At 43.0% G+C, this 23785-nt stretch overlaps 2 protein-coding genes across 2 annotated transcripts in view; one reads left to right on the top strand and one right to left on the bottom strand.

The window, feature by feature from the left end:
* The window catches only part of LOC146617701 (tumor necrosis factor alpha-induced protein 2-like), a 63344-nt gene that overhangs the window by 5737 nt on the left and 33822 nt on the right, over positions 1–23785 (bottom strand). The window contains exons 9-12 of the mRNA XM_085373205.1: positions 14374–14500; positions 14004–14132; positions 13778–13927; positions 8931–9055 (exon numbers count right to left, since the gene is read on the bottom strand). Coding sequence (XP_085229331.1) covers positions 8931–9055; positions 13778–13927; positions 14004–14132; positions 14374–14500 — 531 coding nt within the window. The remainder of the gene's footprint in view (positions 1–8930; positions 9056–13777; positions 13928–14003; positions 14133–14373; positions 14501–23785) is intronic.
* On the top strand, positions 17489–19441 carry LOC146617702 (E3 SUMO-protein ligase ZBED1-like). The gene is made up of 6 exons (XM_085373321.1): positions 17489–18034; positions 18133–18277; positions 18357–18588; positions 18677–18820; positions 18915–18983; positions 19079–19441. Exons 1-6 carry the CDS (start codon positions 17491–17493, stop codon positions 19439–19441), a joined length of 1497 nt encoding a protein of 498 aa, XP_085229447.1. The 5' UTR covers positions 17489–17490.

The raw sequence follows: 23785 nt of genomic DNA, 5'->3' as shown, positions 1-23785 counted from the left end.
GGCAGCGTGATGCATCCCGAGACAACAGGACTGGGATATCTACGTAACTGTGCGAGTCAATTGTCTTCAAAAAGTTTATCAATTCACTTGAACCAAAATTACGAACACCCAGTGCAGCAAGTCTCATTGGGGCCAATATATAAAATTTAAAGTTGTCTGGTATCAATGGTTGTTCATCTGCCTTTATTTATTTATGTATTTATTTATTTATTTAAAGAACCCATAGGTGGAAATGTGAGTTGTCTGTCTCTGCGTGTTAGCCCTGCGACAGACAGGCGACCTGTCAAGGGTGCAGGGTATGGTAGCTGGAATAGCAACATACCCAAGGATAAGCAGAAGAGAATGACTGATATGATGAAACTGGGATTTTGTTACACTTAATTATTGCAAACACAACTAAAACTATAACTGAAACTAATCAAAACTAAACTGAAACTAAGGATTTTCAAAAAAATAAAAACTAAACTAGCAAACAATTGGTAAAAACTAATAAAACTGATATAAAATTGAAAATCTGAAGTCAAAACTAAATAAAAATAAAAACTAATGAAAATTGCAAAACTATTAAAACCCTGCAACCAATGAAGAGAATCCAAAACTGGAATATGTGACCTCTTGTTAGTGCCAGTTAAAAGTCTTGCCGCAGCACTCTGTACAGTCTGAAGTCAAGCAAAAGCTGATTTGTTGATACAAGTAAAAAGACCATTACAATAATCCAAATGAGAAAAAATAAACGCTTGAATAATCATCTCAAGTTCTGCCTTTGACACCAGTAGTCTGAGTTTAGAAATGTTTCTGCCATATTTGACCCATGCCAGGGTCAAACATAGCAGAGAACCTTCCAGCAGCATCTTGGTTTATAATCCATCTTCGGATCATTAGTTGAGGAGGTGAAGGATCCAAGTAAAATGGCAAATTAAAAAATATGTAGCTATGGTCACTCACATGCACATCCTCCACACATACATCATGTATATTTAAACCCAGAGAGAAAACAAGATCCAGTATGTGGCCCTTTCTATGTGTGGGACCAGAAACATGCTGCCTAAAGTTAAAAGACACTGTGACAGCAATGAGCTCAGCAGCAGCGTTACAGAATGCTTCATCAATATGAAGGTTTTAATCTCCTGCTATTACAACCTTCTCCAATTTAATGATGGATGTCGGAAGGTCGTTAAATTCAGTTAGAAAGACCCCAACAGGTCCAGAAGGTCGATAGATTAAAATAAAATAAAAGTTTTTCAGAGAACAAACCTTCATCATCTGTGACTCAAATGAAGAAAAGGAGTCCAAGGTCATCAGCCTGCACATGAATCTGTCCTGGTAAACAGTAGCAAGGCCTCCACCACATCCCAAAAGACGCGGAGTTCCGATGACGGAGCAGCCAGCCGGGCAGATTTTATTCAAGTGGACGTAAACCTTATTTTGCTGCCATGTCTCAGTCAGATACATAAAATCTAGAGACTCTAAAAAAAGAGACTGTTTAGAATAAATTATTTGTTAGTTATGGAACAAACGTTAAGCAGGGCGAACTGAGTTGATGACTGTTGATCTGCGAAATCAACAGCTGACTGCAGCGGCACTTGAATTAAAAACCTATGCACACCTGTGTGCCTGCCGGGCGGTACTGCGACTCCAGAGCTGGGGGAAACAGTGATCGATGAACGGACATAGCTGTCACCAGCAAAAAGGAAAACGGATGACAGACACAGGGTGAGCATACTGCTTTTGAGCCATGGGGCCCAGGTCCCAGGCAGCAGGGTAACATCCCAACCAAATGTCAGGAGAGGAACTGGTTTCAGGCACCCTGGAGTCTCCCCACAGACAAGAAGCTAGCCTCCGGCTTCACCTGGATGCTGGGCCTCATTCCCCCTTTCTGTCTCTTAGGGGTGGGAGTCCTGTGGGTTGTGCACAGTAGCGCGCACTCAGGTAAGGAACACACCAGAGGATGAGGAAAAGTTTTTTCTGTAGCTGTCACAGTAGCGCTCCATTTAATTTTTAATGTTTAACAGTGTATCCCGATCACAAATTAAAGCAGCAGAAGCAAAGTCAGAACACAAAAGAGCAAAAATAACATTACAAATGACGATTGACGACAATGAAAAACTACATCGTTGCATCCAGCAAACTGCAGCAGTGGCAAAGCCAAACACAGGCGCCATCTTGCCACTCAATGACACATTAAGAACACTTCAGCAGACACCTTATAATTGTTAATGTGTTGAAGGTTCAGCACATTAATAATGAATTAGAACCGCCATGTTGGTTTGTGTTACAGGAAGTCATCGTATTTGGACAAGAGGGTGGAGGGTTAACCTGGTGGAGCATTAGCTAATGCTAGGTAGCTTGTTTACATCACAGACACAAATACCTACTAATCAGTAGCATCCAAATAAAACGCAAAATCTGGACCTCAGCCTTCCTGGACAGTCTGTTAGCACAATAACCTCACAGCAGCCGTATATTGGTCACATGATGTTATTAAAAATGACAAAAAGTCATGGTCCTGGGTCGGTGACCCAGCGCTTTTAGTTTATTATCATTTTCTAGTTTATTATGATGATGATTATTATTGTTTGAGTTCTATGTGTTATATTCGGTTTGCCTCTGAGTCTGCGTCTGTGTCTCTGTCTGTCTATGGTGTCACCCCGTCTGTTTGTGAATCTGTGTGTTTAGTTCTGTGTCTTGTTTGGTTCCCCGTGTCTGAGTTTCCTGTTTTATTGTGAAGGTCTCTGTCTGATGTGAGTGTGTTCACTTTACGTTTCCCCTGTCCCGTCAGCTCTGATTTCTCCCAGCTGTGTTGCCCTCCTGTCTCTCATCCCCTGATTACCGGTGTGTGTATTTAAGCCCTGTGTGTTCTCCTGCCTGTTGCTGGTTCCTCGGTGTCCCGCTCTTTGTCTGCCTCTCATCCCTTTGTCGTATGCTCCCAGGTCTGTTATTTTAGTTCTCCCAGTTTAGGTGTCTTCAGTTATTTTGTCATGCCCCACTGCTCGTTTGTACGGTAGCTGGGAAGTGCAAAGCGCAACAAATTAAAAAAACGGCAACAAATTAAAAATCCACAACAAATTAAAAAAACGGCAACAAATTAAAAAACGGCAACAAATGAAAAAACCACAACAAATTAAAAATCCACAACAAATTAAAAAAATGGCAACAAATTAAAAAGCCACAACAAATTAAAAATCCACAACAAATTAAAAAACCGCAACAAATTAAAAATCCGTAACAAATTAAAAAACCGCAACATATTAAAAAAAACACATCAAATTAAAAATCCAAAACAAATTAAAAAACTGCAACAAATTAAAAAAACACAACAAATTAAAAATCCACAACAAATTAAAAATCCACAACAAATTAAAAAACCACAACAAATTAAAAAGCCACAACAAATTAAAAAACCGCAACAAATTAAAAATCCGTAACAAATTAAAAAACCGCAACATATTAAAAAAAACACAACAAATTAAAAATTCACAACAAATTAAAAAACCGCAACAAATTAAAAAACCGCAACAAATTAAAAATCCGCAACAAATTAAAAAAACACAACAAATTAAAAAGCCACAACAAATTAAAAATCCACAACAAATTAAAAAACCGCAACAAATTAAAAATCCGTAACAAATTAAAAAACCGCAACATATTAAAAAAACACAACAAATTAAAAATCCACAACAAATTAAAAAACCGCAACAAATTAAAAATCCGCAACAAATTAAAAAACACAACAAATTAAAAATCCACAACAAATTAAAAAACCGCAACAAATTAAAAATCCGCAACAAATTAAAAATCCTTGACGGAAAGGGATTGTCTGAAATACCGGAAGTGACACAACGATTAGCCTAATAGGGCTTTTGGAGAGTGATGTCACGAGAGGGGGCGTGGCCAGGATTTTTGGTTGAGGCGCCATGTTTCTGGGCCGAACAAAGCGCCAGCGAAAGAGGAGCGAAAGTACACGGATAACACCAGCTATGGTTCGTACTTGCTGTGCGGTCGGTTGTAAAGTTAGATCACACGACCGGCAAGGGAATAAGGTTGAAAATGGTTTATATTTTCATTCTTTCCCCACCTGGAAGCATAGCTGGACTGGCCATTGGGCATACCGGGCATTTGCCTGGCAGACGCTGCCAAATGTGTAAAAATAACTGAATTGTTTGGCGGTAGCTATGGCATAGCTTCCACAGATTTAGCAACATCAGCAAGTGGTGCAGGCCAGCAGGTGGATAGGTACAGGGGCAAGGGTACCTAGACCCGGTTCGTAGAGTACGCTTGGGGAGTGTGATTGTGTGTACAGCGTCTCTTTATGTCTGTCTCCACGTTGGTTGAGTGTGGAGTAAGTGCATATGAGAGCATAAGGGTGGGAATGGATGTTTGTGTCTGTGTGTGCCTGTATGTCTGTGTCTATATGTCAGGTTGGGTATCAGACGCCACCTCTCTGGGGACATCTCAGGCCCTCCAAGGTTTGGAGGCCTATCTCCACCCACCACCACTTCCCCTGCCAGTGGCGGACTCCCTCAGGTGTCGGTGCGTTGGTGGTTCTTTGTGTCTGGGGGTGGGCGTCCGGGTACACACCGGCTCACTCCTTGGCGGCCGCTTATCGGGGCCTGGAGCCTGGGGCTCGCTTGGGCCACTTCGGAGGTGGGGTGCCCCCGGCCTCTCGGCCTGGGGCTCGGTCACTCAGGCACAGCTGGCTGCCGGCGGAGCTCACGGGCGCGTCACTGCAACTCCCCCTGGCTTCTGCTCCGCGGCTGCTGAGTGAGCCCTCATCTGGGACTCTCCTCAGCTCTTACTGGGACAGTGGCGCGGCTGCCCCTCTGTTGGTCTTCCTTGGTCTCTTGTGTTCTGGGGGCCTCTGGATGTCTGGAGTTTTGATCTCCTCCATACCTGCTTCATACCCTGGAGGACGCGGCTGTGGCTCCCCACACTCCCTAGCAGATCGTTACATGGAGAAACCTTTGGAATGCAAGCATGCTGATCCACACAGGTATGCACACAGGTGTACACACGGGTATTCACAGACGCGGACTACAGCTTTCTTGGCTGCTGCCTCAAAGCACATTGTACGCTGTCTATCTTGCGTGCTGCACAATATCGTTTATTATTTAGTATCTACTGATATCTACTGCTTGCTAGTTTATTGTGATGGTGCCGTTTTTTTTTATTATGTTGCTCTTTGTTGTTTGCTTTCTCTTCTGTTTTTTTCTCCATACAGGTGACCCAGGTGTTTTTTTTTCTTTCTTCCCCCCCTTCTCACCGTCTCTTCTCCCCTTTGGTTTTCTTTCTCTCCCTCTCTTTCTTTCATTCTTTCTCCCTGTCCTATCCCCCAGTCATGTCTGTCCCGTTTGTAGCAACTGAAAATAAAATAAATTCATAATTATAATAAAGGTCAATCAAATGGACCAATATGGCAAAGCCATGATGATCCACTTGGTAAAATAAATCCGCTTGGCATCTTTCTTGGCCTTAAGACAACAATTCTGATGGCTATAGATCCAAACGGGACACAAAAAAAAAAAAAAAAAAAGGGAAAGGGGAGGCAAGAGGAGGAGAGACCCGAGGCGGCCGCCGGTCACAGTGGCAGAGGAACTGAACTTCAGGTAAGAAGTTATGACCTGCTGTCTATCTGTGTCAGATATAAACCAAGTTTAGTTGTAGTTTGTTTTCGTTGTGCTGACTTTTTACAGTCGCTTAGAATAACTGGTACTGCGTACTAGCTAGCATGACGGAGTTTGTATACTGCTGGGCGGGTGCTATGAAGTTACTGATTATAAATTTTATTTTATGCTTAAGGTTAGTTTCTCAAACTCCTCAAAATCTTAACCAATTGTGCCAATCCTTACATGTTGCACCAGGCTGATTTATCATCAAAAGTGGAGAAGTCTGTGACAGAGGAGACAGAAGAGCTACAGAGAGAGATGGAGCAAGAGAGAGAAAGAAAAGAGCAGGAGAGAGAGATGGAGATGGAGAGATGACTTTATGTCATCCATGAGGGATGCATTTGACATATGTTTCACATATTATAGCCCAACAAGTTACTTATAGCAATTTAAATATGAGCAATCAGGTTTTGGCAAATACCGGAAATCACTTTTTGGCACAACACCAGCTATTGCAGTTAATAATACAACAGCTTCTTGCCATTTTTTGTGTTTCTTTTTATCGCTGTGTAACTGAGTTCAATTGAAAGCCTGCATGCGCTAGTACCTCTTGCCACAAGTTCCCAGAATCCTTTGCGGTTTTACCCCTGAATGACGTCACATCTTTGGAGTAGCTCTAGTCAAAATGCCCAGGCCGATTTTTTGTCCCAGTCCAGCCCTGCCTGGACTGGGAAAGAATGAAAATATAAACCATTTTCAACCTTATTCCCTTGCCGGTCGTGTGATCTAACTTTACAACCGACCGCACAGCAAGTACGAACCATAGCTGGTGTTATCCGTGTACTTTCGCTCCTCTTTCGCTAGCGCTTTGTTCGGCCCAGAAACATGGCACCTCAACCCAAAATCCTGGCCACGCCCCCTCTCGTGACATCACTCTCCAAAAGCCCTATTAGGCTAATCGTTGTGTCACTTCCGGTATTTCAGACAATCCCTTTCCGTCAAGGATTTTTAATTTGTTGCGGTTTTTTAATTTGTTGCGGTTTTTTAATTTGTTGTGGTTTTTTAATTTGTTGTGGTTTTTTAATTTGTTGCGGTTTTTTAATTTGTCTCGCTTTGCACTTCCCAGCCACCGTACATTTGCCACTACAACACCTTGTAATTAAACTTCACTAGCATTTTCATCCACTGCTTGCATCTTGGGTCCTCCTTCCTCCACACCACACGGCTCGCCTCCTCAGCCGTGACACAAAAGGCTCCAACAGCACAAACATGATCCAGAGGTCCAGTTCAGGTGAAGCTAGCAGAAAACTAGCAGCTACAGCCACCTCTGTCGCCATCCACCTGTTAGTCACGCGCCACGCCCCTAATAATGCAAACTTTAAGCCTAAATACAGTTCAGAGGAATAAAGCAGAGGAAGCCTAGTCAGACAGTCAGTATTTTTCCACTCATGTTACACACCTGTGATACATGAACCCCACCTAGTTGCACCCACCATCTGACATGAGAACATCTTTCCTGTCTGCTGTTTTCAGTCACTGAGGTTTTATTTTCACAGTGTTGTAGAAATGAAAGAGAACAGAAAGTGATCACAATGGTTGACAGATAAAGTCCTGATACAGAGACGAATGTTTCATCTGATGTTTACTAAATAGCTCTGAAATATTCCTGATGTAAAACAGACAAAAGAGATTTCATGCACACAAATTGCTGCTGCTCTGCCCTTATGTGGGGATCACAAAGGACGGGGAGGGAGTCGGTGTGATGGATCAGGGGAAACTCGGCCAGCGTGATGTGTGCAGACTCAGAGGAAGGTCTGCAGGCTGAGGCCTTACATAAGCTGTGAGCATGAAGGGGACCCAGCAGGACCTCCCACCGGATCAAAGATTAAAGCAGGGAAACTGAACCCCGCATTGAAAGCTCTATTGATGGTTCTAATCCTCATCTCATGCTCCCTGCTCCTCGTTATTTCATTAAACGTGTCGGCGGACTTCGTTTTTATAATCTCTGTGTTTGGACAAATGAGTGAAGAAAGCTTTGGCTGCTCGCTCAGTTGTTTTCTTCCACTCAGCTTCATTCATCAGGAAAGAACATGAAACAACATGACCCGAATGTTAACCAGGTGACATCACCAGCAGCCGCCTGATTAGATGAGTGACAGTCTGAATGAGTAGGGACTCAGACACAACACAATGAACCAGTCAAACATCACGTTCAGCTCAACATCTCTGAGTACTATCATCACTAGAACAAATCAGCGTTTGTCATCATTTCACCGTTTGCTAACAGGAAGAATCTGCCTGTTAACGATGTCAAAGTACTTTCAAATTACAAAGTACTTTAAAGTATTTTCTGACATAGTTTGAGATACTTTAAAGTAGTCTGAAGTAGTAACCAGACCGAAAAGCAGTGTGCATTTCGGTGCTTTTTTTTCCCTGAGATGTCATACACCTTGGATTCTAGCCAATCATTTTACCTTTGCAAGGATAGTAGGCGGGCCCAGGTACTTACATTCTTTTAGAGCTACAGATTAAAAATGCCCAAGGCAAAGCGGTCAAAAGTCTGGCTGTACTTCACAGCAAAAGATGCAAACTCAGCAGCCTGCAACAAGTGCTTTAAGGTGATACTGTGCAAAGGAGGTAACACCTTGAATCTGACGACCAATCTGGTGACACATAGCGGTTTTTTTAAAAGCCGAGAAATGCACCGAGTTAGCAACATCCCCCAAGAACCCGAAGAGGAGAGTCCTGGCCCCTAGCCCTGCCAGTGTAGCAGAAATGATGACGGATGATGATGGCAGCAGCAGCCGTTCTTCTCTGCGTGAGTAGCTTAATGTTGTTTGTGTGTAATTTACGTTGAGTACGCTAACCACGTTATTAAATTAATGCATGTAAGGTGAACTAGCAAACACCGTCGTAGCTACATGCAGCCATCTTCTTGTTTGATGTCAGATGCTCCCTTCACCCTGGCCAAAAAGGCTAAAATGACCAAAGAAAGTGGGAAAACAGCTAAACATGAGAGGTTTTTGGACAGAGTTTGTGTTTTTTCCATTGTTTAAGCACTTCTTCCAGCCAAGAGTGATACCATATATGCCCTATAGCTGCAGAAAAGGCTAACATTGTTATTTCTTTACAAAAAAACAGCTAAACATGAGAGGTTTTTGGACAAAGTTTGTGTTCTCCATTCTTTAAGCACCGGTTTGAGCACCGGCATCGTTTCAGAAGTACCAGTTTGGAACCGGTATCGGATAAAACCTAAACGATACCCATCCCTAGACTGAAGTGCTTTGTGACATACTTTAATGTGTATTTTGATTAATTGTGTTGTACCTGAGGTCGGGGAAGTTCCGGGCCAGAGTGACGAGTTCCAGCTGAATGCTGGCAGGATCCTGCAGACGGAGGATCTCTGCAAGTTTGCATACTATCTCGCAGAGCCACGAGGCCTTGCTGCAGCCCTGAGGTAAAACAATGCACTGTCAGTTCTCTCAGTACTGCAAGAAAAAACTGCCTTGACTCTAAATGTCACAGTATGCACGTCATCTCTCATTGTCCTTACTCAACAATCCAGTGGCTTCCTTTTTGTTTGTCCTTGTTACACCAATGTATCCTCCTACTTTATCTGTTTTGCACATAAATGAATTATTCTGATCCAGTGATGTTCACAGTAGACCTGTCCAACAAACGATGTGGCCTATATAGATAATTGGGAAACGTTTTGGGGACAGCATGTCACGGAAAAGAGGATCCAGGCGCGGTTCTATTCAACAGCAAAACAGTGCATTTATTTACAGTGAGAAAAACAGGTAAGTCCAGCAATACAATACAAAAGTGCAATCTCCAAACAGGGCTCGTCCTTTGCTCCCCATGTGCTCCGTGCAGAGGCTCCGTGAGTGTGTGTGCTCCCCAACTCGATTCTCCACCCAACTCTCCTGGAGGAAGAAGGAAATCCACAAAATCCACAATTAGCAAACTCGCTAGCCGAATAACAAAAGCACACTTCTCGCAAATACTCTACTAGTTTGGAGTAATAATCCCACATCGACTGTTGCCACTAGCCCAGGTTAAATACCTCCGACTGGCAAAGAAGGATGATTGCCAACAGCTGGCCAGGTAATCAGATGCAGGTGGGCCTGTGACAGCGAGAAGGGACTTTCAATGATGAAAGTCACCAGGTCACGCCTTCCCTACAGCGCGCACTTCCGTAAACACAGCTTCGAGGACAGGGGAGAGAGAGGGAGAAGTGAACACACACACACATACATAGACAAGCAGGGTCATCCGGGGAGGACTGTCTGACCGTGACAGTTCCCCCCCTCTAACGGGAGCCTCCGGGAGACCTGCTGTACTTGTCTGGATGCCTGCAGCTGAATTCTTTCATCATGCGATTATCGAGAATTGCGGACCGCGGCACCCAAGAACGTTCTTCCGGACCATACCCTTCCCAATCCACCAAAAACTGAAAGCCCCTACTGCGACGCCTGGCATCCATTATGCGAGTAATGGAGCATGGCGGGGTGCTGTCGATAACCCGGAGGGCAGGCACAAACGGCTGGTCCGTACGGGCCTAATCTGAGAAACATGGAAGACGTTATGTACTTTCATAGCGGGCGGCAGGGCCAGCTGGACCGTCACCTGGTTCAGGAACTCCTGGATAGAGAAGGGGCCCAGAGACCGAGGGGCCAGTTTCTTGGACACCAGTCCAAAGGGGAATGTGTCTGCTGGAGAGCCACACTTGCTGGCCGACCTGGTAGTCTGGGGCAGGGTTGCGACGGCGATCCGCCAGTGCCTTGTTACGCTCGGCCGTTCTCAGGAGCGCTGCTCGGGTGGCCCGCCAGACCCGACGACAGCATCTCAGGTGGTGCTTTACAGAGGGAACTGCCAACTCTCCCTCAGAGCTAGAGAGGAGGGGAGGTTGGTACCCCAGCGATGCCTCGAAGGGCAAGAGTCCGGTTGCCGATGAGGTGCTTGCGTTGTGGTCGTACTCCACCCAGGCCAATTGGTTGCTCCAGGTCGACTGGTTAGATGAAGCAACGCAGCGCAGCGTGGTCTCCATTTCTTGGTTTGCCCTTTCAGTCTGACCATTAGTTTGGGGATGGAACCCGGAGGACAAGCTGACCTGAGCTCCCAACTCCAAACAGAACTCTTTTCAGACCTGCGAGGTAAAATGAGGGCCTTGGTCAGAAACTATGTCCTGGGGTATGCCGTGGAACCGGAACACGTATTGCATTAGTAACTGGGCCATCTCCAGGGCAGAAGGGAGCTTGGGCAGAGCAATGAAGTGGGCGGCCTTGGAAAAACGGTCAATAATGGACCAAGTGCGTTTAGGAGTGGGCAACAGTCGCAGGAGGCCAGAGGCAGGTGAGTTGGAGGTCGCACACTGGGCAAACCGAAACATAGTTCTGGACATCAAGAATGAGAGAGGGCCACCAACAACGCATCAGGCTTAGTGTTCCTTGAGCCGGGCCTGTAGGTAATGGAGAAGTGAAAATGTGTGAAAAACAAGACCCACCTGGCTTGTTGGGCATTGAGGCGCTTGGCTGCCTGGAGGTATGCCAGATTTTTATGGTTTGTCCACACCACGAAAGGCTGCTCACTGCCCTCCAACCAATGCTGCCATTCCTTGAGAGCCAACTTGATGGCGAGCTACTCCTGATCACCCACATCATAATTCCTCTCAACCTGAGACAGCCTACGGGAGAAAAAAAGCACAGAAATGTAGCTTGCCTTCAATCAGTTGGGAGAGAACCGCCCCCACGCCCGAGTCGGACGTGTCCACCTCCATGATAAAGGGGCCAGCTGAGGTACACCTGGACAAGGACCAGAGCTGAAGAGAACAGGTGCTTGAGCCGATTGAACGCTTGCTGGGCTGTGGGAGACCACTGGAAAGACAACTTAGGAGAAGTGAGGTTGGTTAGAGGAAGGGCTACCTTGCTGAAATCCCAGATGAAGCGGGGGTAGAAATTGGCGAAGCCTAAGAATCTCTGCAGCTCCCTGCAGGTTTTGGGAATTGGCCATTCCACTACGGCTTTGACCTTGACCGCATCTGCTCGCAAACGCCCCTGTTTGCGAGCAGACAATGAATACCAGAAAAAAAAAAACGTTTGAACATGGAACTCAGACTTTTCTGCCTTAACAAAGAGGCGATTCTCCAACAGGCGACGTAGGACCAGATGTACATGGTTGATGTGCACTCTCCGGGTCCTGAAAAAGATCAGAAAGTCATCCAGATACATGAAAACAAAATGGTTAATAAAGTCTCTGAGCACATCATTGATCAAGGCCTGGAAGACAACAGGGGCATTAGTAAGACCGAAAGCAAAATTGAATTGAATCAGGACTTTGAGAACTGTAATCGAATGGATTATAGAAATCAGTGATGATACCCAGCCCTAGTGAGTAGGCCCAACAGAAGTGGATGTAGCTGTGGGTAATGAGAAAAGATGAAAAGAACTATTGATAACTTTTTTGTTAAGTTAAGGCCTGATCCATCTGAAATTCATAGGCAGTGCTCTGACACGGAGCCATTAATCTTTGAACACTGAAAAAGCACGGTGTATCCAGAAAACACATTATATGCTGCAATAAATGCACTGCCCAAGTGTTCCCTCTCCCCACTGCCTTTCAGCAGCAGGCAGCAGCAAACAGGTCATCAGAGGAGGCCGAGATGATGATTAAGTTTAACATTTTCTACAATATTGCCAAAGAGTGCCAAACCACTTTAAGCACAAGATTGTTAGTTAATCATTTACAAATGAATATTGTCTGTATGGACAGCAATTTCCCCCCCCCCCAAAAAAAAGTGCACATGTAAAACTGCGGTGTTAAGCGATGTGGTGCAACCATGGCAAAAAGTTAGTCTAGAGCCCTGTGAACATGACCGGCCCCTGTAACAGTTCGAATGCTGAGGCAAGCAGAAGGAGAGGATATTTATTTTTAACTGTAATCTTGTTCAACCCTCGAGAGTGAGAAAAACAGGTAAGTCCAACAATACAATAAAAAAAGTGCAATCTCCAAACAGGGCTCGTCCTTTGCTCCCCGTGTGCTCCATGCAGAGGCTCCGTGAGTGCGTGTGCTCCCCAACTTGCTTCTCCACCCAACTCTCCTGGAGGAAGAAGGAAATCCACAAAATCCACAATTAGCAAACTCGCTAGCCGAATAACAAAAGCACACTTCTCGCAAAGATTCTACCAGTTTGGAGTAATAATCCCACGTGACTGTCGCCGCAAGCCCAGGTTAAATACCTCCGAATGGCAAAGAAGGATGATTGCCAACAGCTGGCCAGGTAATCAGACGCTGGTGGGCCTGCGACAGCGAGAAGGGACCTTTGATGACGAAAGTCGCCAGGTCACGCCTTCCCTACAGCGCGCACATCCGTAAACACGGCTTTGAGGACCGGGGAGAGAGAGGGAGAAGCGAACACACACACTCACACACACATACATAGACAAGCAGGGTCGTCCGGGGAGGACCGTCCGACCGTGACACAGCATGCATCACACTTTTGGTGGAGCAGATTTCATTTCTAGAAATCTGGCCAAATTTATTAACCCCACTGTTATCATCTTCTGTACCAGCACAGAATACCTACCTGAACGCTACTCCAACAGAGGTTGATTATCTTGTTAATAATTTTACTTCTTGGCCTAAAAAGCATCTGGACTTTAAGTTTCTTAAAGACATTTCATCCAAGAAGCTTCTTCAGTTCTAAGAGCAAACGGTGGAGTCCCAGATTTTTAAGCCCCATCGAGTGTCCCAAAAAGGGTCATGGACCCCCTATTGATCCTCTGCCTAATCACACGAGCCAAGGCGTGAAAACAGGTTTGGGTGACAATCAGCCAAGGTTTCGGGTGAACCCTTTATGAGACCTTGCCCCACCCTATCATGTGACTTACTGAGGTCAAATGGCCCAGGATGTGAGTGGGCGTGGTCTCAAGAAGAAAGATGGTTTGACAGAGGAGTGAAAGAAGCCATCTATGTCCAGAGTGAATGACCATCTTTGAATAGAGGCCGGGGCTTATGACACCAACTGTATGGCATCTATAATCCAGTTTTGAGATCCTTCCCAGATGCCTTAACGCATTAACAGTATTGCAGTACTAGCACAGTATTACTGAAGAGTGAACTAACTGAGACAGCCTGGTGGTGAGCACACCTATGTGAGGGTGCACCTGTCTCACCTCCTCAGAGAAGAAGCTGTTGATCTTTTTGGCGTCTTCAATCATCCGCTGAGCTCCGGCAGTCTGCTGCTCCTTGCTCTTCATCTTGGTCTTCATCATCCTCTTCACATACTTAAGGACCACATCCTGATGCAGGTCACAAAGGAGCAACTGCAGACACACAGTGGGGTCAAACAGACAGACAGACAGGTGTGCAGACAGATACAGAGGTATGAAGGCATTTCACCTCTCTGCAGACTGGTTTCAGGTCAGTCAGGTCAACCAGTTGTTGGCTCAGAGAGTCCAGGAGCAAGTCGACGAGAGGAAGTGAGCCATTCAGCCATCGCGGCATCCACAGCTGACTCCAACACACCTTCTGTCATTTCCAGAAATAAATGCCCTAAACATGAAACTGTCAGATCTTCAAACCATGAGATGTGAGCAGTGCTCTTAGCGACATAAAGACGTTTATCAGAACAAGCTTCAGGTGAATAATGCAACGTTTCACGATAACACTTTGAAAACCTCTGTGACAGGATTTCCAGGAGGATTTGATTTAAGGACTTCTGTTAATGTGCAGGTTTCTGAATATTACTACTGCAGTACAGTATTCATACCTTCAGTCTAATGTGAAGAGAACAGGTGAGATATCTGTACCCACAATCCCTCAGGGCAGACAGCGCATTCAGACAGCCATGCTTCTGCTCCTGAGACAGATTTCCTGTTTCAGCCGTGATGTAATCCCTAAAGACGAGCAGAGAGAACCAGTCAGCAGCAGAGCTCATAATCACACAGCTCGCCAAAACAGCAACAATAAAATGATTCACTGTTAAAAATAGACCAACAAAGATAAACAGTAGGAAGAAGTCAGGCTGTAACATCATGATAAAATTTTTATTTTTGTTTCCTCTGCGAGTCCTCTACCATTTAAATGTGAGGCAAACTCCTGTGGACAGATATGAAATATAATTCTTTATTTTCTGTATCTGAAATAAAAGCAATGGATGACTAAATATAAGCAAGTCTCTGCTGTAAGAAGACAAAATGGTTAACTCTCTCTATCAGTGCTATCAGTCAGATCTGCAGGTCATGTGATCCAGGTCATGTCATTTTTTTTTGCCGCCTGTCCTGTATGTCCCTCATGCACACATATGCAAATACTCAGCACTCACCCAATGTGGAGACAGACAAAAATAGACACTGTACACACAATCACACTCTCCAAACATACTCTATACCCCAGGTCCAGGTACCCTCGCCACTAGAGGGGGAAACTGCACCTAGACCCCGGAGGTGTTACCCTTTTCCCTTGGGTTGGAGACAAGCAGACCGCTCCCAACTCCGCAGTAGCAGGGAGGCCCCACAACCCAGACCTCCTCCTCCCAGCCCACCTGCCCTGAGAACGGGGGTGTACGAAGCACGCAAACCTCCCTTTTATTTTCACGGTGTTGTAGAAATGAAAGAAAACAGAAGGTGATCACAGTGGATGACAGATAAAGTCCTGATATAGAGACGAATGTTTCATCAGATTTTTATTAAATGACTCTGAAATATTCCTGATGTCCTCCAAGGAAGACGTCCCTAGGGAATCCCCCGACGCCCCAAGCCTGTCCCTACCCCCACATCAATCACAACAGCGAAGTTGGGACCAAACTATGACCCCCCAATACGTTGTGACATATTCTAAGTTGCCCAACAAGCACACTAATGGGGAAGTTGGAATGTATTGTATTGTATTGTATTGTATTGTATTGTATCTTTATTTGTTTCAGACATATAAAACAAAAAACAATATATACACACATGTAGTGTGTATATATATATATTTCCTTTTACAGATACGAATATATATGTAGATACACACACACACACGTATGTGTTCAGATAAACAAAAAATATATAATGAAATAAAACAAAATCGTCTGACATAATGTAACAATGTTTGGTCTGAAAAGGAGTAGGAAGAAGTATGAACATACTTATTAATTCCTACCCCTGCTCAACATCTTATTGATCCCACATAATTCACCTAATTCCCATCATCACATACTCCACACGATACACGAGGAGAACCTATATAAACTTGGCTACCGTGATTGATATAATTTGGATATAATTTGATATTTTTATACATACAATGGGTGATCATCTTTATCGGTATCATATTCTTCCAAAATCAGTTTTCGAAGTATTTTCATGAACTTACTAATTCCTGAGCATTGCTGTAGATCTATAGTAAAACTATTCCACAGTTTTACCCCATAAATAGTGACACAAAAGGTTTTAACCTTTGACCGTGCTTTAAGAATCCTTAGATTCAATTTCCCCCTCAATTCATAGTCTCCTTCTCTGTCATAGAACATCCTCTGTATATTTCCTGGTAACATATTGTATCTGGCCTTGTACATAATTTTTGCAGTTTTATATTTTATAAGATCCATAAACTTCAGTATTTTTAATTTCAAAAACATGATGTTAGTATGGTCTCTAAATCTTGCTTTATTAATCATCCTGATTGCTTTTTTTTAAATTTTAAATATTGGTTGAAGTGCAGTTTTATATGTGTTTCCCCAAATTTCCACACAGTATTCCAAATATGGCAATATAAGTGAACAATAAAGTACCCGGAGTGATTTGGAAGGCAAAAAATATTTAACTTTACTTAGTACGGAGATGCTTCTTGACAGTTTGGCTTGTATATGCTTTATGTGAGGTTTCCAGCAGATTTTGTTATCTATTATCTAGGGATGGGTACCGGTGTCCGGTGCCATTGTGGAACCGGTTCTGACATAAACGGTAGTAACCAGACCGAAAAGCAGCGCACAATTCGGTGCTTCATTTCGGTGCTTTTTTCCCCTGAGAAATCTAGCCAATCACTTCCTTTCCCAGGATAGTAGGCGGGCCCAGGTATGTACGGTTTTTTCTTTAGAGCGGAGCTAAAATGCCGAAGGCGAAGCGCTCGAGAGTGTGGCTGTACTTCACAGCAAAAGATATAAACTCAGCAGCCTGCAACAAGTGCTTAAAGGTAATAATGTGCAAAGGAGGTAACACCTCAAATCTAATGAAACACATGGCGTCGCATAGCGTTTTTTTAAAAGCCGAGAAATGCACCGCATTTGATAACTTGCAGCAAGACAGCACACCTAGCACATCTGCTGCGGTGCCTGTTCTCGGAGTTAGCAACATCCAAGAACCCGAAGAGGAGAGTCCGGCCCCTAGCCCTGCCGCCAGTGTAGCGGAAATGATAACTGATGATGATGATGGCAGCAGCACCCGTTCTTCTCTGGGTGAGTATCTTAATGTTGTTCGTGTGTAATTTAAGTTGAGTAGGCTAACCACGTTATTAAATTAATGCATGTAAGGTGAACTAGCAAACACCGTCGTAGTTACATGCGGCTTTCTTCTTGTTTGATGGCAGATACTCCCTTCATCCTGGCCAAAAAGGCTAAAATGACGAAAGAAAAAGTGGACGAAATTCACAGGGCAGTGACAAAATTTATAGTCAAAGATCTCCATCCATTTTCAACGGTGGAGTCACCATCATTCAGGTGAAAAATGTTGTATTACTCTGACATAAAAAATAGACTGCATAATACTGTAAAGGTTAATATGTTCATAGCTGCTTAGCTTTGTAAGTCTTCTCTAAATATTATAAGTAAACTATATTTGAATAAAAGGTGAGTTATATGTTTTTTTTTCTTTTTTGTTTTGTTTTTTTTCTTCAATTCAGGGAGATGTCCTCTGCCCTTAATCCGAGGTATCAGCCCCCATCCAGGGATGATCTATCCAACACACTTATACCTGCTTGGTATTGTGTGGAGAAAAGCAACCTCATCCAGAATTTGGCACAGGTTAACAAGGTCGCTATCACCTGTGATGGATGGACCAGTATTGCTCAGGACCATTTCCTCACAGTGACTGTTCACTACATCTACAAAGGCAAAATGAAGCAGAATGTGCTCAGCACTGAAGCAGTTTATGAGTCACAAACAGGTCCAGTTGTCGCTAAAGAAATATCAAGCGTTGTGGAGCAATTTCACTTGGGAGGGAAAATAATTGCTGCCACTGTAGATAATGCCTGCAACATGGATGTTGCTTTGAAAAAATTGGACTTTTTAAAAGTGGGATGCTTTGCTCATACCCTCAACCTGGCCGCACAAAAGGTGTATGACATTCCTGCAGTTTCCAGCTGGTGTGCCAAAATCCGTTCAGTTGTGGTGTGGCTCAAACGTTCATCCTTGAGCAAAACTGTGCTCAGAGAAAAGCAGCGAATCCTGAGTAAGTAGCACATGCAGTTACATATCAAGAAGTATTGTTATTCATATTACCTTTTTTATAGTAATTTAAAAAAATGTTTGTGTCTATCTGTGCTTTAGATTTGCCAGAGCATAATGTAATTCTTGACGTTAAGACGCGCTGGAATTCTCTCTTCCTAATGGTGGAGAGATTTATGGAGCAGTTTGATGCAATCCAGGCAGCTGCTCCGGATCAACGGCTGAGGAAGCCTATGGAGAAGGACAAGTAAGTGAATGACATGAGCATCACTTGCAAGAGCTAAATAACGTCATTTACCTTTAACATTGTGAATATTTTTCAACAGACTAGAAAGGTTCACACACACTGATTTAATCAAGGCAGAGGAGTTTATTAAGTGCATGCAAGTCCTGTACACGTCAACCATGTGTGTCTCAAGTGACAAGTCACCCACATGCAGCCAAATCATCCCCATCCTGGCCAAGCTGGAGGCACATTTCAGCCGATGTGATGAAGACAGTGTTTTCACCTCTTCAATAAAAGAGAAAGTCTGGGGTAGTCTGCAGAAAAGATATCAGGTATTTGCAGACAATGTCAATGCGCATGGAAAATAGGGTTACCTTTTTTCAGTATCAGCTCCTATGTTATATCTTGTTTTACTTAAAGGATGAAAACCTTCAGAAATTTCTGAAGGAGGCCACGATGATGGACCCACGTTTTAAAGGCAGGCTAGCTGGTGAGGCAGCTACTGACATCTGGGACAGGTTGGAGAAGGCAGCAGTTGCAAATGCCACAGTAGCAGTTGCGCAGGTATTTTCATTGTGTGTGTACAATCTTGTCCTTTTGCATCATGATGTAGTTTCTATGTTGAAGGAATGCTCTTTTACTATCTGTGTGTCCATAGCCTCCCACTGAGGACCCCAAAGCACACAGCGAGGTGGATGATGCTGACATGGACAAGCCAGAAAAATATGTAATTTCAGATTTTTTCTAACACAACCACTACATTCTAAAAGTGATCTTTATTTATTTTGCAAACCTCACACATCTTTTTTTGTTGTTTTTCAGCTAAGTAAGGTCCAGAAGTCACCCTTAGAAAAACTGTTTGAGGATGAAGACAGAGAGCTTCAACAGGCTGCTTCTCAAGCGGGTAGAGTCCCCTCAATCACAGAGCAGGTACATAAGGAGCTTCAAATATACAAAAGACTGCCAGGAATTACCTCTGGACAAGACCCTGTGGCCTGGTGGTGGAGTAAGAGGGATACACTCCCCAATTTATCTGCCCTATCAGAAAAATACTTGTGTGTCCCAGCCTCATCAACGCCTTCTGAAAGTGTTTTCTTTTGTGCTGGGCATGCCATCAGCCAAGAGCGATGCTGTATAGCTCCAGAAAAGGCTAATATGATTATCTTCTTGCAAAAAAACTGCTAAACATCACAGGTTTCATGACAAAGTTTGTTTTCAATTGTTTAAGCACTGGTTCCAAAGACGTTATGTTTTATTGACAGAAAGGGCTAACTTTGTTATAATTTTGCTTAAAAAAATTACTGGGGAAAATAAAAACACGAGGTTTTTGGACGAAGTTTGTGTTCTTTATTCTTTAAGCACCGGTTCGAGCACCGTTTAAGCACCGGCACCGTTTCAAAAGTACCGTTTTGGCACCGGTATCGGATAAAACCTAAACGATACCCATCCCTACTATTATCACACCCAGAAATTTTGTATCCGAAACTTGCTCTATTTCAACATTGTTTACTAATAATTTTGCTCCTGCATCTTTTTTACAATTTCCGAATAACATAAATGTAGTTTTTTCCAAATTTAATGATAGCTTATTTCTATCAAACCATGTTTTCAGTTTAATCATTTCTTGTGTGACAATTTCCAAAAGCTGCTGTAAGTTCTCTCCAGCACAAAAAATATTTGTATCATCTGCAAATAGAATAAACTGTAATATATCTGATGTTCTGCATATATCATTGATATAGAGGATAAACAGCTTTGGTCCCAATACTGACCCCTGCGGAACTCCACAAACAATGTCCATACACTCTGATTGATATTCCCCAATTTTCACAAATTGCTGCCTGTCTCTCAAATAACTCTTTACCCATTCTAACACCACTCCTCTAATGCCGTAGTACTCCAGTTTATCAAGTAATATGTCATGATTAATTGTGTCAAAAGCTTTTTTTAGGTCAATGAATACACTAACTTTTATCTATATTGTTGGTGATATTTTCGATCAGTTCCATTAATGCCAATGATGTTGATCTATTTGATCTGAAACCATACTGACTATCCATTATTATTTTGTGTTTATCTATAAATTTGTCAAGTCTATTACTAAAGACTTTTTCCAGTATTTTTGAAAATTGAGAAAGTAGAGAGACAGGCCTATAATTTGTGAATTGGTGTCTGTCACCATTTTTAAACAGTGGTGTTACTTTAGCTGTTTTCATTTGTTTTGGGAATGTACCAGTTTGTAAGGACAAATTGCAAATGTGTGTTAAGGGTTTGGAAATGCCCTCTATCACTCTCTTAACGATTTCCATATCAATGTCGTCAGAGTCTGTAGAGTTTTTTGTTTGTGATTTCCCAACAATATCAATGATTTCCATTTCTTCCACCACCGTTAAGAACATTGAATGAGGATTGCGGTCAATGAGTCTAGTTTCTTTCTCTACAGAATCTGTTATATCAGGAATTGTTTCAGCCAAGTCTGGCCCAACACTTACAAAGAATTTATTGAACTCATTTACCACATCTCTCATATTAGTAATATTTCTATCATTATTTGCGAAATACGAAGGATAGTCTGCCTGCCCCGAGCCCTTTTTGATGATGGTATTTAATGTTTTCCAGATCCCTTTAATATTATTTTTATTCATAATCAGTAATTTTTCATAGTATTCCTTTTTACATGACCTTAAAATACTCGTTAATTTATTTTTATATTTCTTGTATTTATTTTCAGCTTCTGTACTTCTGTTCATTATAAATTCTCTGTATAAGGTATTTTTCTTCTTACATGCATTTTGCAATCCTTTTGTAATCCATGGGCACTCTGCATATTTTTGTTTTTTACTATATTTCTTTACTGGGCAATGACTATTATATAACAGTTTAAATTTTCCTAAAAAAATCTCATAAGCTTTATCAATATTTTTTTCCTTATACAGCATCTCCCATTCTTGCTTGAGTAAATCACTTTTGAATGCGTTTATTGACTCTTCTGTTCTCACTCGTTTGTATTTTATTGTGTTTTGCTGTCACATTTCAGACGCTGATAAGTCTTCACATATTCCGCACCAAAACTTCTAAACTGGTGGACAGGACCTAAGAGCGTGAATATAATTGTCTGGTGTATTGGCTTGACAATGTGAGCATCCGATGACCCGTATAGTGCACTCTACAGTATGTAATGTTTTGTATTGAATTAATTGCAGAATGGAATTTCTATTTAAATGAAAGGTTTTTATGCATACCTGAGATCAGAAGTTTCAGTCTAAGTTGACTGATAAATCTATTTCCCATTTTGCAATAGGAAGTGATATTGATTCATATGTTTTAGAAAGCATTCTGTATATTTTGGACAGTAATTTGGGGTTTAAGAGTAAGAAACTGTACCACACTTGGTGGTGTTTGTGATTCGACTGGGTTTAAATTTCTTTTTTACTATGTATTTAATTTGTTGATATTCTAAAAATCTTTTCTTGTTGAGCCCATATTGTGTAAACAGTCTGTCAAACGGAATAAATTCTGTTCCTTCTAATATATGTTCTAAGTATTTGATTCCTATACAACTCCAATCTGGAAAGTTAATCATATTATGTCAGGGTTGTTCCAGATAGGTGTACGTTTGTGTTACGGGTCCCAAGGATGAAGACCATGATGACAAATATGTTACCTATATAAGCAGGTGAAGAGCGGAGTAAGGAAGACAAGATGCGTCTCTGTTTTCCTCCAGAACGTGTCTGAGTCTGATTTATTTCACACAAATAAATGCTATATAAACACTAAACATGAGCTTTCAATATACCAGTCAGCTGGTTCCTCGTTCACATCAATTACATTTACTTATTTCACAACCTCAGCGAAATATACTCTCTTTACTGGTTCAGTTTCTCTAATTAACACCTTCTTTCCATAACAGTTACATTCCTTACTCATATCAATAAACACATCACATTGTCTTCTGTAGTGTCTTACTGTCTAAACAGTTATATTCAATTACAGCATCGGTAAATACATCACATTTGTTCCCCTTAGTAATTTACTGGCAATATCACTATTCAGTGCATCACGAAACCCAGCCTGTTGAATTAACCTGTTAATGCATCTGTTAGCTACACAGAATTTCTCGGAATGCTTGTGTTACACTAGCTAACTCAGTCACTTTAACATAACTATTAACAAGTAACCAGTGATGGGAATAACGGTGTTACAAGTAACGGCGTTACAAGTAACGCCGTTACTTGTAACCAATACCAATACCAACGGCGTTACAAGTAACGACGTTACTAACGGTGTTACTTTTTTCAGTAACGTGTAATCTAACAGTTCGCATACCGCCACAACAGGTCCACTGATGATGCCATAGCCCTGACACTACATACTGCCCTGTCACACCTGGAGAAGAGAGACACATATGTGAGAATGCTGTTTGTAGATTACAGCTCAACATTCAATACCATCGTTCCCTCGAAGCTGGACAGGAAACTGCAGGATCTAGGACTGAGCAGCTCCCTCTGCAGCTGGATCCTTAACTTCCTGTCTGACAGACGCCAAGTGGTCAGACTGGGCAGCATCACCTCATCCCCCATCACACTGAACACTGGTGCTCCACAGGGGTGTGTACTGAGCCCTCTCCTGTACTCACTCTACACCTACGACTGCACGGCCACTAACAACTCCAACATCATTGTGAAGTTTGCGGACGACACTACAGTGGTGGGTCTTATCACCAATGGTGATGAGACGGCTTACAGGGAGGAGGTCAGCGCCCTGACCCACTGGTGTCAAGACAACCATCTCACCCTCAACGTCGCAAAGACAAAGGAGTTGATAGTGGACTTCCGGAGGTGCAGAGAAGTACACACCCCCATCACCATCAACGGCGCTGCTGTGGAGAGAGTGAGCAGCTTCCGGTTCCTTGGTGTACATCTGGCTGAGGATCTTACATGGTCAGTACACACAAACAAAACAGTGAAGAAGGCGCAGCAGCGCCTCTTCTTTCTCAGGAGACTGAAAAGATTTGGCATGAGCCCCCGCATCCTCAGGACCTTCTATCACTGTACCATTGAGAGCATCCTCACTGGATGCATCACCACCTGGTATGGCAACAGCACCGCCTACAACTGCAAAGCTCTCCAGCGAGTAGTGCGGTGCTCTGAACGGATAATTGGAGGTGAGCTTCCCTCCCTCCAAGACATCTACAGGAAGCGGTGCCTGAGGAAAGCGGGGAGGATCATCAAGGACTCCAGTCACCCCAGCCAAACTGTTCAGACTACTTCCCTCAGGAAGGAGGTTCTGCAGCATCCGGTCCCGTACCAGCAGACTGAGAGACAGCTTCTTCCACCAGGCCATCAGACTGCTGAACACGTCATAGACACCTCACCTCCACTACTGGAACTTCAACATTATGCACTCCGTACTGTACAGTAATGCCACTGTTTTGCACGTCTCAACTCTGTATATTTTTATATATTTTATTTTATTGTTTACTCTATTTAATTTGTAAAATATGTGTATACACACACACACACACACACA

Source organism: Diplotaxodon limnothrissa, linkage group LG15 (assembly GCF_057381915.1).
Source record: "Diplotaxodon limnothrissa isolate DT_005_m linkage group LG15, D_limnothrissa_male_GT1.1, whole genome shotgun sequence".
Lineage (NCBI taxonomy): Eukaryota > Metazoa > Chordata > Actinopteri > Cichliformes > Cichlidae > Diplotaxodon > Diplotaxodon limnothrissa.
The sequence above is the reverse complement of the archived record's forward strand: the minus strand, read 5'-3'. Positions and strand labels throughout refer to the sequence as shown.

Excerpts from the sequence above, each read along its gene's own strand:
- LOC146617702 (XM_085373321.1), top strand. The coding sequence starts at position 17,491 with ATGTCCTCTGCCCTTAATCCGAGGTATCAGCCCCCATCCAGGGATGAT. Across the intron at positions 18,035-18,132 it reads AGAAAAGCAGCGAATCCTGA|ATTTGCCAGAGCATAATGTA; the intron begins GTAAGTAGCACA and ends TCTGTGCTTTAG. Across the intron at positions 18,278-18,356 it reads AAGCCTATGGAGAAGGACAA|ACTAGAAAGGTTCACACACA; the intron begins GTAAGTGAATGA and ends ATTTTTCAACAG.